Raw genomic sequence first — 19,431 nt, forward strand, 5'->3', positions numbered from 1 at the left:
AAGCCGCACTAGTAGCTGCCCTGCGCTAACAGCCCCAAAGCCCATAGAGATTTAAAGGGCTTCGGGCCTTTATAAAAGAGGCAGGAAGGGATAGTAGATGGCTTGGTTAGGCAGACTAGATAGACCAAATGGCCTGTCTGCCTTTATGTTTCTCCGTTTCTAAAATGGAATACTTTTGTCCTTATTGCTCCGATTAACAAAAGGGTAGGATTTTGATTTTTAGGGAATATACCAGTAGTACATCTTCTTTTTGAACTTCTTACACACAGGGGGCCTTTCTACTACTCTTAGCTCCAGGATAATCCAAATGAAAAAGGCATCTTTAATTTAAAAAATGAAAATATTTTCATCCAGCATCCCACCAAGTTAGCAATATCCTTCACTTGTCCTTGGTTTGACTGATATCCACTAGTAAAGAAATTTTTCCTGGGCAGGTTGGTCCTGACTGTTGTAAGAACTAACAGAATAGGAATATTACTTGGAGGTCTAACTCATCAGGCTGGTGATCTTTCCTTCCAAAAATTAGTACTGTGGGTGCCCATTTGTCCACCCTAGAGCTTCAGAAAGATGCTTAGAATGCCATATGGCTTCTTTGTATTTTTTTTTAATACCTTTTTTTAAAATGTAGACGAGACGCTGCTCTACAGAAGCGTGTTTGGAGTAGTGGTATGAAAGCTAAATCTATAGAAAACCATTAGTTTTCTTTCTATTAAACAAGTGATCTATTGACGCTGTGTAGTTTAATTTTATGCTTATCCTGCAAGAAAAGAAAAGTGTGAAGAGTCTTGAAAACTAATGTTTGTATTGATTTTTTTCTAAAGGCGCAAGTCTAGATCCTCATCAAGACGAAGATCCCCAGTCAAACGAGAGAGAAAGCGCAGCCATTCTCGATCTCCCCCCCATAAAGCTAAGAGCCGGAGTGCATCCCCAGTGCCTGAAAAGAAAGAACAGGAGAAGCCTGAACCAGAGTCTTCAGTCAAAGTCAGAGAGTCTTCTATCCAAGAGGCAACATCAACCAGGCAAGTGTCAGTAAGGACAGATGTGCTCAGAGCAGAATGTCAAAGCTTACCTTGATTTCTTTTTTTTTTTTTTTTTTTTGCAATTGTTTATTTATAACAAAAAGCAGTACAGAGAAGCATCAGTACAGCACAAAAATAATACAAAGCAGAAGAACTCCTAAACCAAATGATGCAGCAAAACATCCCTTAACACCCATCCAACTATCCCCCCTCCCCCGTAACAGCAAATACAGATGCTCAAAACCCAATAGTTATACTACACAGCAAACTTATAGGTATCCTAATAACTAAAGAGATGTAAATATAAGAAGTAAATAAATCACAAAAATGAGCAAAGGTCAAGTAACAATCATTGCCCCCTCAGCATACCGAATTCCATCATATCAGCCCATAGTAGTGCTCCCCATATCCAATCCCTCCACTTCCAGGTAGCTCCCCCAAATATCAATATATTATCCCAGGACAAGCAGGCAGGTATTCTCACTAGTGGGTTATGTCATCCGACAGAGCCCCGATACGGACGTCTCACAAGCATGTCTTGCTTGAAGAAACTCAGAAGTTTCGAGATGCCCGCACCGCGCATGCGCCAGTGCCCTCCCGCCCGGCGGTCTGGGCGTGTCTCCTCAGTTCTTTTCTTTCCGCGGAGCTGAGAAGTCTTTGTTCAATTCTGCGCTGATTGAACTCCCGTTCTTTTGCCTTCCATAGCCGCGGTTTTGAGTTTCTTTTACTCTTATCGTGTGTTTTATTTCTTTTCTTTCTTTTTCAAAAAAAAAAAAAATTTATTCCGGCGACTTCGCCGGGTCGGCCGCGTGGCGCAGGCCCCGCTCCTTCGATCTCGCGGCGGAGCTTTTTCGGCCTATGTCCCGGCCAATCACCGGTTTTAAAAAGTGTAGCAAGTGCCAGCGCGCGATTTCGCTGACGGACCCGCATCGACGCTGCCTGCAGTGTCTTGGTCCAGAACATTTCCCGAAATCGTGCCGGCCTTGTTCCACACTCACAGCGCGGGCGTTTAAGCGTCGCTGTTTTTTGTGGGAGTCGATGTTCAAGATGGAAGCTGCTCAAGAGCCATCTGCTTCGACTTCGACTGGTGCTTCACCCTCACATGCGAAGTCCGCCACCGCTCCTGCTGCTCCGGGTCTCCTGAAACCGGCTTCGTTTGTCCCGGTTACGACCCCATCTTCGGCGCCGGTGCCTTCCGTCTCTCAGGTTCAGGTACCGCCTTCCACAATTCCACCCGTGGTTATCAAGGTGCCGAAAGCTTCGAAGCAAAAGCACTCGACCACGAAGGAGCGCGAAGACCGTTCTGGAGGACACCCTTTTGGTGCGGACCCCTCAGCTTCATTGCGGTCCCTTTTGGAAGCTCAATTTGTCGAGCTCATGCAAACCATGGGGCCCAGATTGATTGCCACCATTCAGGGTGACCTCCCGGCTCCGGTCCCGGGGGGCGGACCGCCCCCTCCTCCCCCTCCTCGCCGGTCGACCTCGCTGCTTGGCGAGGAGGAGCGATGTATGGCGGCCGGTGCTTCGAGGCGGGCCTCCTTCAGTGATATGCCTCCTTTAGAGCCCATCACGCCTCCGTTCGAAGAGGCCTGGAATTCCTCTTCAGGTAATCGAAGTCCTGGGCATCGCAAATCGCAGGAAGAGTTCTTCCGCACTCCATACCAGGCCTGGGCTGCGGCTCGAGAGGCGTCGAATCTCCCGACTCTTCGATCCATGGCCTCGAGTCCCATCTGCTCGCTAGAGGCGTCGGGGGACCATGCTAAGCATCGTCATTCTAGATCCCCCCTCCAGACACCGGGAGGGGCATCGGTCCAGGCATTCCTCACGACACTCCTCGAGGCACTCGGAGGTTTTGCCGCAGAAGAAGCAGCCATGCATGGGGTACTCTTCCTCAGACATGTCCCCTCCGCAGGGGCCGGAATATGAGGAACCTTCCACCTCTTATTCTCCCTGTCGCTCCCAGGTCTCTTTGGACCCCGAGGCCTCGACTTCGTCTAGTCCTTCTTGGAGACCGGTGCTTGCGGATCAATTGTCTTTTTCTTCCTTCCTCCGGCAGATGGCGGATGACCTCGACATTACTTTGGACACCGGTTCACGGTACTCCAAGGAATACCTCGACACCATGCATTTGCCTCATCCTCCTGCGGAGTCTCTTTGCCTACCTCTCCACAAACTTCTCGACCAAACGTTCATGAGATGTTTTGAGACTCCATACTCCATTCTTGCGGTCCCCGGCAAATTAGATGCCCGATACCACACGGTCCATCACAAGGGGTTCGAGGGCCCTCAACTTTCCCACCAATCCCTGCTGGTCGAATTGTCCCTCAAGCGGTCTCATCCATCCCAGGTGTACGCCTTGGTGCCTCCGGGGCGCGAGGGCAGGACCATGGACAAGTTTGGCAGGCGGATATACCAGAACTCAATGATGGCTTCCAGAGTTCTTAATTATATGTTCCATTTTGCTTCTTATTTGGAGTTCTTCCTGCCTGTGCTTCGGAAGTTCACTCCTTACATTGAATCTCAGGCTCGCTTCGAGTTTGAAGAAGTTGTTGCTTCGCTGTCCCAGCTGCGCCTTCAACTGATGCAGTCCTCCTATGACGCCTTCTAGCTCTCAGCTCAAGCTGCTGCCTGCTCCGTGGCCATGCGTCGTCTGGCCTGGCTTCGCACCATTGACATGGACCCGAACCTCCAGGACAGGCTGGCCAATGTTCCTTGTGCGGGAGTGGATTTATTTGATGAGTCTATCGAGACTGTGACGAAGAAGCTCTCTGATCATGAAAAATCTTTTCAGTCTATTCTTCGGCCTAAGCCTAAGCCTCAACAGTCTCGACCTGCCAGGCCGCCCTTGATCTATCAGAGGCGTTACACTCCGAGGCAAGCTCCAGCTGCCAGGCAGCCTGCAAAACGACAGCCTCCACAAAAGGCTCCGCAGAAACCTCAACCGTCTAATGTCCCTAAGGCCACTCAGCCTTTTTGACTCTCTCTTAGGGAGCATAACCGACCTCGTTCTGCCATCCCCTGTTTTCCCCATTGGGGGTCGCCTCCATCATTTTTTCCATCGATGGACGGCCGTTACCACCGACCTCTGGGTCCTTACCATCATCAAGGAAGGGTACTCTCTGCAATTCTATCGGGTCCCCCCGGACCACCCTCCAAGAGAGTATCCTTCAAACTTGATTCAGACCGCCCTTCTTCTTCAGGAAGCTCAAGCTTTGCTCCGGCTTCGTGCCGTCGAGCCGGTCCCTGTGGACCAGCACAACCGAGGGTTTTACTCCCGGTACTTCCTTGTCCCGAAGAAGACGGGCAACCTGCGACCCATTCTGGACCTCAGGGTCCTCAACAAGTTCTTGGTCAAAGAGAGATTTCGCATGCTGACCCTAGCTTCTCTCTATCCCCTCCTCGAGCAGAACGACTGGTTATGCTCTCTAGATCTCAAGGAGGCCTACACTCACATTCCCATTCATCCGGCCTCTCGCAAGTTCCTCAGATTTCGGGTGGGACATCTACATCTGCAGTATCGAGTGCTTCCATTCGGCCTATCCTCGTCTCCCAGAGTCTTCACGAAGTGTCTGGTAGTGGTGGCCGCGGCACTCCGGAACAGGGGTCTTCAGGTATTTCCCTACCTCGACGACTGGCTCATCAAGGCCCCCTCGGCTCCAGAGGTCATCTCGGCGACCCTGGCCACTATTTACTTCCTGCAGAGTTTGGGCTTCGAGATCAACTTCCCCAAATCTCATCTACAGCCTACCCAGTCTCTCCCATTCATCGGGGCAGTCCTGGACACCATTCGACTCAGAGCATTCCTTCCTCCTCAACGCATGGATGCTCTTCTTCATCTCTGCCAGTCTGTGTCTTCTCGCCAGTCCATCTCAGCGAGACACATGATGGTCCTCCTGGGCCACATGGCCTCTACAGTTCATGTGATGCCTTTTGCCAGACTCCATCTCAGAATTCCTCAGTGGACCCTGGCTTCTCAATGGACTCAGGTGTCAGACCCGTTGACTCGGCACATCATAGTCACTCCTGCTGTTCGGCAGTCTCTACTTTGGTGGATGACCTCTTCGAATCTATCCAGAGGTTTGCTGTTTCACTCTCCTCCACACCAGAAGGTTCTCACAACTGATTCATCGACCTATGCCTGGGGAGCTCATCTGGATGATCTTCGCACTCAGGGATTCTGGACCAGTGCGGCCCGACTCCATCAAATCAATCTTCTGGAGCTCAGAGCCATCTTCAATGCTCTTTAAACTTTTCAACATCTGCTTCACGACATGGTGGACCTCATTCGCACAGACAATCAGGTCGCCATGTATTATGTCAACAAGCAGGGGGGCACGGGCTCGGCCTCCCTCTGCCAGGAAGCTCTCAGAGTCTGGGATTGGGCGGTTTGCCACAATGCCTTCCTCAAAGCTGTCTACATTCAGGGGAAGGACAATGTCTTGGCAGACAACCTGAGTCGTCTTCTCCAGCCTCACGAATGGACACTCCATTCCAAGTCCCTTCATCAGATCTTTGCACAGTGGGGGATGCCTCAGATAGACCTCTTTGCGGCTCCCCTCAACTTAAAGCTGCCTCAATTCTGCTCCAGGATCTACACTCCTCATCGTCTCGAGGCGGATGCCTTTCTGCTGGATTGGGGGAATCGCTTTCTGTATGCGTTTCCTCCCTTTCCTCTCATTCAAAAGACTCTGGTCAAGCTGAAGTCCGACCATGCCACCATGATTATGATCGCTCCTCGGTGGCCCAGACAACCTTGGTTCTCCCTTCTACTTCAACTCAGCAGCAGGGAGCCATTCCTTCTTCCAGTGTTTCCTTCACTGCTTACTCAGCATCAGGGATCTCTGCTTCATCCCAACCTGCAGTCTCTCCACCTGACAGCTTGGTTCCTCTCAACGTAACTCCTCACCAGTTTTCCCAAGTGGTGAGGGATGTCTTGGAGGCTTCCAGGAAGCCTGCTACTCGACAATGCTGCTCCCAAAAATGGACTAGATTTTCTTCATGGTGTGTTTCCAATTCTAAGGAGCCTCGGCGAGCCTCCCTATCCTCTGTTTTGGACTATCTTCTACACCTGTCTCAGTCTGGTCTCAAGTCTACGTCTATACGAGTCCACCTGAGCGCTATTGCGGCTTTCCATCAGCCTCTACAAGGGAAACCTCTCTCTGCTAATCCTGTGGTTTCCAGATTTATGAAAGGACTTTTCCATGTCAATCCTCCTCTCAAACCTCCCCAGTGGTTTGTGATCTCAATGTTGTCCTTTCTCAGCTTATGAAACCTCCTTTTGAGCCTCTCAACAAGGCTCCACTAAAGTTTCTCACTTGGAAAGTGGTTTTTCTAGTGGCCCTCACGTCGGCTCGCAGGGTCAGTGAGCTTCAGGCCTTGGTGGCGGATCCTCCTTTCACAGTATTCCATCATGACAAGGTGGTCCTCCGCACTCATCCGAAATTCCTGCCTAAAGTGGTCTCTGAATTTCATCTCAACCAATCCATAGTTCTTCCTGTGTTTTTTCCAAAGCCCCATTCTCATCCTGGAGAATCAGTTCTTCACACTCTGGACTGTAAATGTGCTTTGGCTTTCTACCTGGATCGCACCAAACTACACAGAACTGCTCCTCAACTTTTCGTCTCCTTTGATCCAAACAAGTTGGGACGCCCTGTCTCGAAGCGCACCATCTTCAACTGGATGGCGGCTTGTATCTCTTTCTGCTATGCCCAGGCTGGATTACCCCTTCCCTGTAAGGTCACAGCCCATAAGGTCAGAGCAATGGCAGCCTCTGTAGCCTTCCTCAGATCGACACCGATTGAGGAAATTTGTAAGGCTGCCACTTGGTCCTCGGTTCATACATTCACCTCTCTTTATTGTCTGGATACGTTCTCCAGAAGGGATGGACAGTTTGGCCAAACAGTGTTACAAAATTTATTCTCCTAAGTTGCCAACTCTCCCACCATCCCATTGAGGTTAGCTTGGAGGTCACCCACTAGTGAGAATACCTGCCTGCTTGTCCTGGGATAAAGCAATGTTACTTACCGTAACAGTTGTTATCCAGGGACAGCAGGCAGCTATTCTCACGTCCCACCCACCTCCCCTTGGTTGGCTTCTCTGCTAGCTACCTGAACTGAGGAGATACGCCAGGACCGTCGAGCGGGAGGGCACTGGCGCATGCGCGGTGCGGGCATCTCGAAACTTCTGAGTTTCTTCAAGCAAGACATGCTTGTGAGACGTCCGTATCGGGGCTCTGTCGGATGACATCACCCACTAGTGAGAATAGCTGCCTGCTGTCCCTGGATAACAACTGTTACGGTAAGTAACATTGCTTTGTTGCCATTTTCTGATCTTTAAGGCTGAAAGCCGATACCTCTCACATACCCAACCCAATACTCGCCAGTAGCAAGCCTAGCTGCTGTGAATGCCAGCTGAGCCTGTCTGTCCTTGGTGTCATCATCTCCTCCCGTGGGAAACCCCAGTAAGGCCACAAAGCTTACCTTGATTTCTAGTTCATTTGTATATGCAATTTACTGATCTATTGGAGACCAATGTGTACATATATGGAAATATAGTAAAATAGTTTTATAATGTGCCCAATACTGGACTTGTAAGAGAAATACAGTACAGGCCATCAAATATTAATCTATTAAGTTTGTGTAATCCATCAGGACATTCTTTAAATCTTGTTTACTTCTTATATTTACTTTCTGTTATTGCAAGATCACACTCTTATTAAACTCTGGATCATTTTTTAAATACTAGAGTTTTTCCTTTCATTTCCACAGTGATATAATCAAAATTCCCAAACTTGAACCTACATCAGATATGAAAGATGTGTCTCCAGAACGAAATGCCAAAAAAGAGAGAGAAAAGGAGAAAGAGAGGCCTCGACAAAAATCTCGGTCTCGCTCCAAATCGAGGTCACGATCTCGTTCACGATCACCATCTCATTCCAGACTTAGAAGGCGTCATAGGTCACGATCCAGGTAAGTCAAGTTGATTCAAATCGGGAAGAAGTTGTGCGTGTTAGCATTATTCTGAGCATCAGTCCCAAGTTTAACGCATTACACCGTGTTCATACATGGTTAGTATAGAAATCAAGTCAGATGATGGTCCTCTTGGGCCACATGGCCTCGACGGTCCATGTACTTCCTCTCGCTCGACTCCACCTCAGGACATCTCAGTGAACTCTAGCCACCCAATGGTCACAGACCACGGATCCTCTTTCTCATCCCATCTCTGTGACATCGTCTCTTCAGCAATCTCTTCAATGGTGGTTGACCTACTCCAATCTTTCCAGGGGTCTACTCTTCCATCTACCCCCTCACTCCATGATCATAACCACGGATGCCTCCCCCTATGCGTGGGGAGCTCACCTGGGAGATCTACGCACCCAGGGACTCTGGACCCCTCAGGAGCGTCAACATCACATCAATTTCCTGGAACTCAGAGCCATGTTCTATGCTCTCAAGGCCTTCCAGCACCTTCTCTACCCTCAGGTTCTTCTCCTGTGCACAGACAATCAAGTCGCCATGTACTACATAAACAAGCAAGGTGGCACCAGATCTCCCCTCCTCTGTCAGGAGGCCATCCGAATATGGACCTGGGCCACGACCCACAGTCTCTTCCTCAAGGCTGTATACATCCAGGGCGAACAGAACTCCCTGGCCGACAATCTCAGCCGCATCCTTCAACCTCACGAGTGGACTCTGGACCCTCCAACACTCCACTCCATCTTTGCTCGCTGGGGCTCTCCGCAGGTGGACCTCTTTGCAGCTCCTCACAACCATCAGCTGCCCCAGTTCTGTTCCAGACTCTTCTCTCCTCATCGTCTGACCCCAGACGCATTCCTGCTCGACTGGACGGATCGGTTTCTCTATGCCTTTCCTCCTCTACCTCTGATGTTGCGGACGTTATCCAAACTCCGCAGGGACAGGGCCACCATGATTCTCATCGCTCCTCGGTGGCCTCACCAACACTGGTTCTCCCTCCTGCTTCAGCTCAGCTCCAGGGAGCCCATTCCTCTTCCTGTGTTTCCTACTCTACTTACGCAGCAGCATCAGTCTCTACTACATCCCAATCTGTCTTCGCTCCACCTGACAGCTTGGTTTCTCTCGGGCTAACCTCTCCAGATAATCTGTCTCAGCCCGTCCGTCGCATTTTGGATGCCTCTAGGAAACCGGCCACCCTTCAATGTTACCATCAGAAGTGGACCAGGTTCTCCTCTTGGTGTCTACTGCATCATCACGATCCCACCTCTTTGGCGGTAGAAACTGTACTGGACTATTTGCTTTCCCTATCCGACGCTGGCCTCAAGTCTACCTCAATCAGAGTCCACCTTAGTGCCATCACTGCGTTTCATGAGCCTATCCTCGGAAAACCTCTCACAGCTCATCCATTGGTTTCCCGGTTCATGAGAGGCCTCTTCAATGTCAAACCACCTCTGAAGCCTCCTCCTGTCGTCTGGGACCTGAATGTGGTTTTATCAGCCCTCATGAAACCTCCTTTTGAGCCTCTTGCCACAACTTCGCTCACACTTCTAACATGGAAAGTGCTTTTCCTCATTGCCGTCACCTCTGCCAGGAGGGTTAGTGAGATTCATGCACTGGTCGCCGATCCACCGTTCACTATTTTTCACCATGACAAGGTGGTTCTGCGTACCCATCCTAAATTCCTTCCCAAGGTGGTCTCGGCTTTTCACCTCAACCAGTCCATTGTGTTGCCTGTCTTTTTCCCTAAACCCCATTCTCATCCTGGGGAACAGGCGTTGCACACGCTGGATTGTAAGCGTGCCCTTGCATACTACCTTGACCGTACCAGGGCTCACCGCTCGTCCCCTCAGCTCTTTCTGACCTTCGATCCTAACCGTCTAGGTCGTCCCGTCTCTAAATGGACGCTTTCCAACTGGCTTGCTGCCTGTATTGCGTTCTGTTATGCTCGGGCCGGTCTCTCACTGAAAGGTGCTGTCACGGCCCACAGGGTCAGAGCTATGGCTGCTTCTGTGGCTTTCCTCCGCTCCACGCCCATCGAGGAGATCTGCAAAGCTGCCACTTGGTCCTCAGTTCACACATTCACTACTCACTACTGTCTGGATGCCTTCTCCAGACGGGATGGGCACTTCGGCCAATCTGTGTTACAAAATCTATTTTCCTAATGGCCAACCATCCCTCCTCCCTCTCTGTTAGCTTGGAGGTCACCCATACGTTAAGAATATGCTGCCTGCTTGTCCTGGGATAAAGCACAGTTACTTACCGTAACAGGTGTTATCCAGGGACAGCAGGCAGATATTCTTACGTCCCACCCTCCTCCCCGGGTTGGCTTCTTAGCTGGCTTATCCTAACTGGGGACCACGCTCTCCTCCATCGGGCGGGAAGGCACTCGCGCATGCGCGGTGCGGCCAACTAGAACTTTCTAGTTAAAAAGGTCCGTACCGGGGCTCTGTCGGTGACGTCACCCATACGTTAAGAATATCTGCCTGCTGTCCCTGGATAACACCTGTTACGGTAAGTAACTGTGCTTAACCAAGTTTGTCTCATAGATGCTGATACTGTACATCTCATTCTCCAAGACCAAATTAGTGGCCATTGAGATGCAGTAATTTGGTGCTTAATCTCAATGCTCCAAATGTCTCTTAGATCATTTTTTGGTTTTTTATTCAAATATCCAGATATTAATTTATACCACAATGCGGCTTGATGCCCTAGGAAGTCTGCTTGAAAACATAAGAACTCTAAACTATATTGATTATTCAATGTTTTCCAGTCAGGGAACCCAACCTGAATGGCCTGCTTCAATTGCAACCATTTAAAACTTTGTGTTTTACTAAGACCAAATCTATGTTGCAATTGTGAAAATTCCAGCAGTTTACCTTCTGAAATAACATCATTTAGAGACCGAATGCCTGCAATAATCCAGTTCTTCCAAAGGATTTGAGCTCCGCCAATTTTAATCTTGGAGTTTATCCATAAAGACTGATTAGTTGACTTGTTTATTGGGATAGGTGTTAATTTACTAATAAACCTCAACGTTTTCCAAGTATCCATTAATATCTTATTTTCCCTGTATCTTCTAGGCATGTTGATACTTGAAAGATGAGCTAAATTTAGGGGAAACATAAGGCGCCATTCCAAATATAACCAATCTGGTGCATTATCTATAAGTTCTGGGAGGATCCAATACATACCCTGACGTAAAATATAGGCTTGATGGTACCTATAAAAATTTGGAAAATTTACCCCTCCCTCCTTAATTGATTTTTGCAAAGTTACTAAAGCTATTCTAGGTATTTTACCAAGCCAAAGAAATTTCGTTAAAATGCTATTAAGCTTTTTATAAAAGGACCCCTGAAAATAAATAGGTATCATACTCATTTGGTAGCAAACTACAGGCAACATCATCATTTTAATAGTTTGAACTCTCCCCCACCAAGAGAGATGCAAAGGGTTCCATTGCTCACACAACTCCGTAACTCTTTTTAATACAAATTTTTCATTTTCTTTTACTGTATCTTCAATTGTATTTTTAACTTGAATGCCAAGATATTTAAATCCTTCTTCCTTCCATATGAACGGAAAAGCGTCAAATAGTCCTTTTACACAATGAACATTTAAAGGTATAAGTTCAGACTTACTCCAGTTAATTTTATATCCTGAAAATTTACCAAACATATCAATTAATTCCAATAAACAAGATAAGGTAGACTCTGGATTTCTCAAATAAAGTAAAATATCATCCGCATATGCTGAAATTTTATATTCCATATCAGAATATGGAATACCCTGTATCCCCCTTGCTTGCTGTATTGCTAACAATAAGGGTTCTAATACAACATCAAATAACAAAGGAGATAAAGGACAACCTTGTCTAACTCCCCTCTGCAATTTAAAACCTTCAGATAACATATTGTTAATATTTAATCTTGCAATCAGGAAGCTATACAATGTTTTTACCATTTGTATAAATCCAGAACCTATACCAAACCATTCTAATGCCTGATACATAAAATTCCATTCTACCCTATCAAACGCTTTTTCTGCATCCAATGAAACTGTAAAAGCCGGTTCATCCATTTTTTTTTGATAAATTTAACATATGAAACAATAATCTAGAGTTATTAGAGGAATGCCTTTTAGCAACAAAACCAGTCTGATGCGTGTCTATATGTGGGAGAGCTTTGGCTAATCTCAAAGCCAAAATTTTCGCCAAAAGTTTATTATCCACATTTATTAAAGATATATGCCTGTAGTTCGAAACCAAAGTAGGATCTTTATTTGGCTTAGGCAAAACAATTACTACTGATTCAGCCATAGTACCTTTAATATCACCTTTTATAAGTTGTGTCTGATATAAATTTAGTAAATATGAGGAAAGGACATTTTGAAATGTTTTATAAAATTCTACTTTATAACCACCACCTGGAGCGGATCCAACTCTAAGAGATCTCAATGCTGTTTCTAATTCTTTTAATGATATAGGTTCATCTAAACTCCGTTTTATATGATCAGGAACCTTAGGTCCATTAATTAAATCTAAAAAATTTTTACCATCTTTTTGCCTCTCCAAATAAGGCTCGGAAGACTACAGGTCCTTATAAAATTTTAGAAATTGTTTTAAAATTATATCCGTTTGATTTGTTATTATACCATTATCATCTTTTATCCCATTAATGTTAGCTCTTCTTTTTTTTGCTTTAAGATAATTCGCCAATAATCTTCCCGCCTTATTAGAATTTCCATAATACATTGTCTGTTTGGAAAACAAATCTCTTCTTATCATTTTTGAAGCTAATTCATTATATTTACCTTTTGCTTTCAAAAGAGCTTGCAATACATCATGTTCCCATTTACTTATCAATTTAGTTTCTAATACTTTAATTTCTTTTTCTAACTGCATTTTAATCTGTTTCCTAACATAAGCCGAATAAGATATAAGAACATAAGCAGTGCCTCCGCCGGGTCAGACCATAGGTCCATCCTGCCCAGCAGTCCGCTCCCGCGGCTGCCCAAACAGGTCACGACCTGTCTGAATCACTAGAAGGGGCCCCCTTGCCACCTTGGTTTCCCATTGAGTCCTAACTTCCCATCGAAGTCCTAACCCTTCGGTCTTGCACATGCACGACCTGGTTGGGTTTCTATACTTATTACCTGGTTAGCTTTCTATACCTATGTTACATCCCAGCACCTCTCATAGTCGCTTTAAATGCGTCCAATACATTTTCTTTTTTTTTTTTTTTTTTAATTTTTATTTATAAATTTTTGCATACTTACAATAATTGAATTATACATATTATATTCAATTAATACATGAAAATTGTGATTGCAAATAATTCATCTTATCATATAAAATATAACCCTCTCCTTTTTTCATTTCTTATTTCCACATAATATACATTCCCCTCCCCATTCTAAAATAATTATTATTAATGTGCTATGAAATCTGATCATTGGAATAGCAAGTTAATGGTTCCCAAATTTTCTTAAAATTATGAATATTACCCTGTTGTAGTGCTATTGTTTTTTCCATTTTGTATATATGACAGACTGAATTCCAACAAAATGTATAATTTAATTTGGTATAATCCTTCCAATTTTGAGTTATTTGTTGCATGGCGACCCCTGTTAATATTAATAATAGTTTGTTATTATTTGCTGAAATCGGACTCTGAGTTCTCATTGCTGTACCAAATATTATAGTATCATATGAGAGTCCTACATGATTTTCTAGTAATTCATTAATTTGGGGCCAAATTAATTTCCAAAATGCATTTACACAGGGACAAAAAAAAATTAAGTGATCTAATGTCCCAACTTCTACTCTGCAATGCCAGCATCTATTAGATCTAGTACTATCTATCTTTTGTAAGTGCGTAGGGGTCCATAAAACTCTATGTAACAAAAACATCCAGGTTTGACTCATAGATGCTGACTTTGTAGATCTTAATCTCCAGGACCAAAATCGTGGCCATTGAGACGCAGAAATTGTCTGTCCAATCTCAATACTCCAAATATCCCTAAGTCCAATTTTCTTTTTTTTATTTAAAAATCCATATAACAATTTATACCATTTTGCGGCTTGGTGACCCAAAAAATCCACCTGGAAACATAGAACCTGCAGACTATATTGGGTATTAAGATCTTTCCATTCAGGGAACCCTGCCTGAATAGCTTGCTTCAATTGCATCCATTTAAAATATTGTGTTTTATTTAATCCAAATTTATGTTGCAATTGTGAAAAACTAAGCATTGATCCTTCTGAAATAACATCATTCAATGTTCGTATACCTGCAATTATCCATTGTTTCCAGACGATTTTGTATAAATCCAATTTTAATCCTGGAGTTTACCCAAATAGATTGATTTAATGATTTAGCAATTGGCTCTGGTGATAGATTACTAATATATCTTAATGTCTTCCAAGTATCTAATAGAATTCTGTTATCTTTATATCGTCTAAGCATTTTTATACTAATTAGATGTACTAAATGTAATGGGAACAGGAGCCGCCATTCTAGATATAGCCAATCTGGTACATTCTCCAAGAGATCTGGGAGGATCCAATACATACCCTGTCTTAGAATATAGGCTTGATGGTACCTATAAAAATTTGGAAAATTTACCCCTCCCTCCACAATTGGTCTTTGTAAAGATACTAAAGCAATTCTAGGTCTTTTCCCAAACCAAACAAATTTTGTAAGAATATTGTTTAATTTTTTATAGAATGACCCCTGAAAAAATATTGGTATCATACTCATTTGATAACAAACCACAGGCAATATCATCATTTTAATTGTTTGAACTCTTCCCCACCAAGAAAGATGTAAAGGATTCCATTGCTCACACATTTCTGTTATTTTTTTAAATAAAAGTTTTTCATTTTCTTTGACTGTATCTTCAATTGCATTTTTGATAATAATTCCTAAATATTTTAACCCTTCCTCTTTCCACATAAATGAATATGAATCAAATAATCCTTTGGTACAATGAACATTAATTGGAAGAATTTCCGATTTACTCCAATTAATTTTATATCCAGAAAATTTTCCAAATTTCTCTTGAAGATTAAGTAAACTTGGAACAGTATTCCCTGGTTCTCTTAAATATAATAATATATCATCTGCATATGCAGAAAGTTTAAATTCCCAGTAAGAGAATGGGATTCCCTTTATCTCCTTAGTTTGATTAATTGCAATTAATAAGGGTTCTAAAACAACATCAAAAAGTAAGGGAGACAAAGGACATCCTTGTCTAATACCCCTGGGCAAGTTAAATCTATCTGATAAATTGTTATTAATATATAATCTTGCACCAGGAGAGCTATACAAAGTCTGAATCATTTTAATAAAACCGGGGCCTATTCCAAACCATTCCAGAGCTTGATACATAAAACTCCATTCCACTCTATCAAATGCTTTTTCTGCATCTAAAGATACTATAAAAACTGGATCATTCATATTTTTCGCCAAATTTAAAGAGTGAAATGCTAGTCTAGTATTATTTGATGAGTGTCTTTTAGCAATAAATCCTGTTTGGTGTACATCAATAATAAAAGGAAGAGCTTTTGCCAATCTTATTGCTAATACTTTAGCAATCAATTTACCATCTACATTTAATAAAGAGATAGGCCTGTAATTTGAAACCAAGGTAGGATCCCTGTTTGGTTTTGGTAAGACAATAATTACCGAATCAGCCATAGTACCTGATATATTCCCATTATTCCTTTGGTATTGATACAAGTTTAATAAATATGGTAAGATAATATTTTGAAATGATTTATACAATTCAACAGTATAACCATCACCACCCGGAGCGGATCCAACTCTAAGAGACTTCAATGCTGATTCTATTTCTTTTAAAGATATAGGATCTTCTAAACTTCGTTTTATATGATCCGGAACATTTGGTCCAATAAATGAATTTAAGAAATTTAATCCATCTTGTTCTTTATTTTCATAAGATTCATAAGAATATAAATCTTTATAAAAATCAAGAAACTGTATTAAAATATCCTTAGTGTTAGTGTGTGTATTGCCTAGTGTATCTTTAATTGCAATAATCTTAGCTTTCCTTTTTTTGCTTTAAGAAAATTTGCTAATAATCTTCCAGCTTTGTTTGAATTACCATAGTACTGAACTTGCTTATAGAAGATATCTTTCCTCACAAATTGAGAGGAAATCTCATTATATTTCGCTTTTACTTTTAATAAATTTTGTAATGTATTATGTTCCCATTTCTCAATTAATTTATTTTCTAATACTTTAATTTGTTTTTCCAAATCAACATATTGTTTTTTAAGTTGTTTTTTAATAAATGCTGAATATGAAATAATATTTCCTCTCATTGTTGCTTTAAAAGCGTCCCACAAAATCTCAGCATTATTATTGTCCGAATTATTAATTTGAAAAAATTCATTCATCTTTAATTTAAGATCTTCCAGGAAGTTAGAATCCGCAAGTAAAGCATTATTAAATCTCCAAATTGAATTAAAGTGTTCTATTTCATCATTCTGAAAGTCAATCCACACACCAGCATGGTCTGAAACTACAATGGGATCAATAACTGCTTTTAACACATGCTGCGCTATATTATTAGATACAAATATATAATCAATTCGTGAAAGATTTGTGGACCTGAGAACAAAAAGAAAATTCCTGATCATTAAAATGAAGAATACGCCATATATCAACTAAATCACAAGATTGAACCAGATTATCTAAACCTAACGATTTCATAATTCTACTTGGTTTCTTATCCAAAATCGGATCCATTACAGCATTGAAATCTCCTGCTACGACTAAATTAGAAGCAGCCAGTGGTAACAGTAATTGTTGAACTTGTTTAAAAAACTCCATTTAATTCGAATTAGGAGCATATAAATTAAATAAATCCAGAGTTGTATTTCCCAGAACCATTTTGATATGCACCCATCTTCCTAAAGGATCATAGTTTATTAATTTGAAATCAGCATTGCACTTCCTATTTATCAGAACAGCAATCCCAGCTTTTTTCCCCACTGCAGGTGCAAAGAAACATTTAGAAATCCAACCCCCAGATAATTTCTTAGATTCAATATCAGAAAGGTGCGTCTCTTGAATAAAATATATGTCCGCAGTTTGCTTCTTGAGGAACGTTAATACTTTCTTTCTCTTAATAGGATGATTTAAACCATTGACATTAATAGAATAAATTTTTATATCCATCTATTTTAAGATTAAATTTTGGCAAATACTTCTATGATTATATACATGACCAGACCTCAGCACATTTATTAGATATATTTCCTTTTCCCGATCCCCTCAACCCTTCCCCCCCCAGAAAATAAAATTATATAAAAACAATTAAAATTTTACGGTTCTTCCATTTTCATTTCTCATAAATACCTTGGCCCTCTGAACCCCTCTCCCTCCCTCTATTTTCCCTCCCCTCTCCCCTTTAATCATTGTCTGACCTGGAACACACATTGGTATAGCAGACCCTAAATCCCCTCCCCCAGGATTTTATTCAAATAAATATTTGAATAAAATAGGTATCTTTATATCTATTGATAAACTCTAAAATTATTTCCTATTTTATTAATAATCCCCTTTTTTATTTTTTTTTAAAAACTCAGTATCCTATATTTATCTCCTTTTTTTTTTCTAAATCAAATATTATTATTCATATCAGATAATATTTGGATAAATATATATGGTTGTAATAACTCTCATAAATAAATTAAATTAAGAATATATCATTGCATACAATATATTATAAAACTTAATCAAAAGACCTTCAAATGCATTAAAAATAAATTGGTCCAATATCAATCCTCTTCCTCTTTTTCTTTTTCCTTCAAAGGGAGTCTTCTCCATTTTCTCTTTTTCTTTAAACAATATTCCTTCATGTAGACATTGGTTCCTCTTGTGATAAAAACTCTTTAAGTTTTTCAGGGTCTTGAAAATACCAGGACTTATCTCCAGTAGACACTCTCATTGTAGATGGATAGTACAAGCCGTACATGTAACCTTTTTCTTTTAACTGCTGCCTCAGCATAAGAAACTGCTTCCTGATGTTTGCAGTGTGTTTTGCAAAGTCTGGGACCAGCAACAATTTAGACCCTTTATAATTTAAATTTTTATTCGCTTTTGCTACTTTTAAGATTTCTAAAGCTTGCTGGTATCTTAAAACTTTAAAAATCAAGGGTCTGGGGCCATTCTGATTCACTGGTCTTTTTGAAGGGATTCTATGTGCCCGTTCTATTTCCAACGGCCACTTCGAGTTTAACTGCAACAGTTTAGGTAATAAGTTCTCTAAAAACTGTATAGTGTCTCCCCCTTCAAGATGTTCAGCCAGTCCAAGCACTCTTATGTTGTTCCTCTTTCCCCGATTCTCCAAATCAATCAGCTGATTTTTCAAGCTTTCACTTTCACACTTTTGTGTGACAGCTTCCAGCAGTTCGACTCTCTTCAATCACAGACATCAGTCTGGATCTCCTGCTTCAGACTGAGCACTTCCTCCTTGACCTCCAAAATTTTACCAGCGTTGTCAGTCAGCATTAATTTAATTTTAAACAGCTCTGCCATAATATCTGCTTTATCTGAGTATTCCTCAGTTTCCAACGGGATCGGGACACTCGATGGCGATACCGGAGTAGCTTTAGATCTTTTCGCCGAAACACCCGAAGTGCACGGCTTCTCCGACTTTCCCTGCCTTGTTGTAGCCATTTCCGAAGCTGTTTTTATTTATTTATAATGCGGGTGAGCGAGTCAAATCAGCTGTTTCCTTTCAGTTAGTTGTCTGGGTTCGGGGAGCTCCGCGGTTATGCCACCATTTTGCGCACTCCAAGCCACGCCCCCGTCCCATACATTTTCAATAGATGTATCCTCCACTAAAGTAATTTGAAAGAAATCACTAATTTGTGTTTTAAAATTTTCCAAAAATTTGTCATCCACAAGCAATGCATTATCAAATCTCCAAAGAGGTCTTCTATTCTCTAATTGATCTAATTGTAATTCTATCCATACTCCCGCATGATCCGAAATAATAATGGGATCTATGGAAGCCTTAATCACTTGTTGCACCTTATGTGATGAAATAAAAATATAATCTATTCTTGAAAATGATTTATGGACCTGTGAACAAAATGAAAATTCCTGATCATTAAAATGAAGAATACGCCATATATCCTTCAAATCACATGATTGAACCAAATTATCTAAACCTAAAGATTTTATACTTTTACCTGGTTTTTTATCCATTAATGGATCCATTACAGCATTAAAATCTCCAGCCACTACTAAATTAGAAGCAGCCAGTGGTAACAACATACTCTGCAACTTTTTAAAGAATTCTGATTGATTCGAATTAGGGGCATATATATTAAACAACGTCAGGGTATTATTTCCCATACTCATATCAATATGTAACCATCTTCCATGTGGATCTGATTTTACTAC

The 19,431-nt window shown here is 42.2% G+C and overlaps 1 protein-coding gene across 1 annotated transcript in view; it reads left to right on the forward strand.

Annotated features, from left to right (window-relative positions):
* Positions 1-19,431, forward strand: part of SRRM1 (serine and arginine repetitive matrix 1) — a 98,604-nt gene that overhangs the window by 20,389 nt on the left and 58,784 nt on the right. The window contains 2 exon segments of the mRNA XM_033954892.1: positions 822-1,019; positions 7,787-7,987. Of these exon segments, the coding sequence (XP_033810783.1) occupies positions 822-1,019; positions 7,787-7,987 (399 nt within the window).

The sequence above is a fragment of the Geotrypetes seraphini genome, chromosome 8 (genome assembly GCF_902459505.1).
Source record: "Geotrypetes seraphini chromosome 8, aGeoSer1.1, whole genome shotgun sequence".
In the NCBI taxonomy this organism is placed as follows: domain Eukaryota; kingdom Metazoa; phylum Chordata; class Amphibia; order Gymnophiona; family Dermophiidae; genus Geotrypetes; species Geotrypetes seraphini.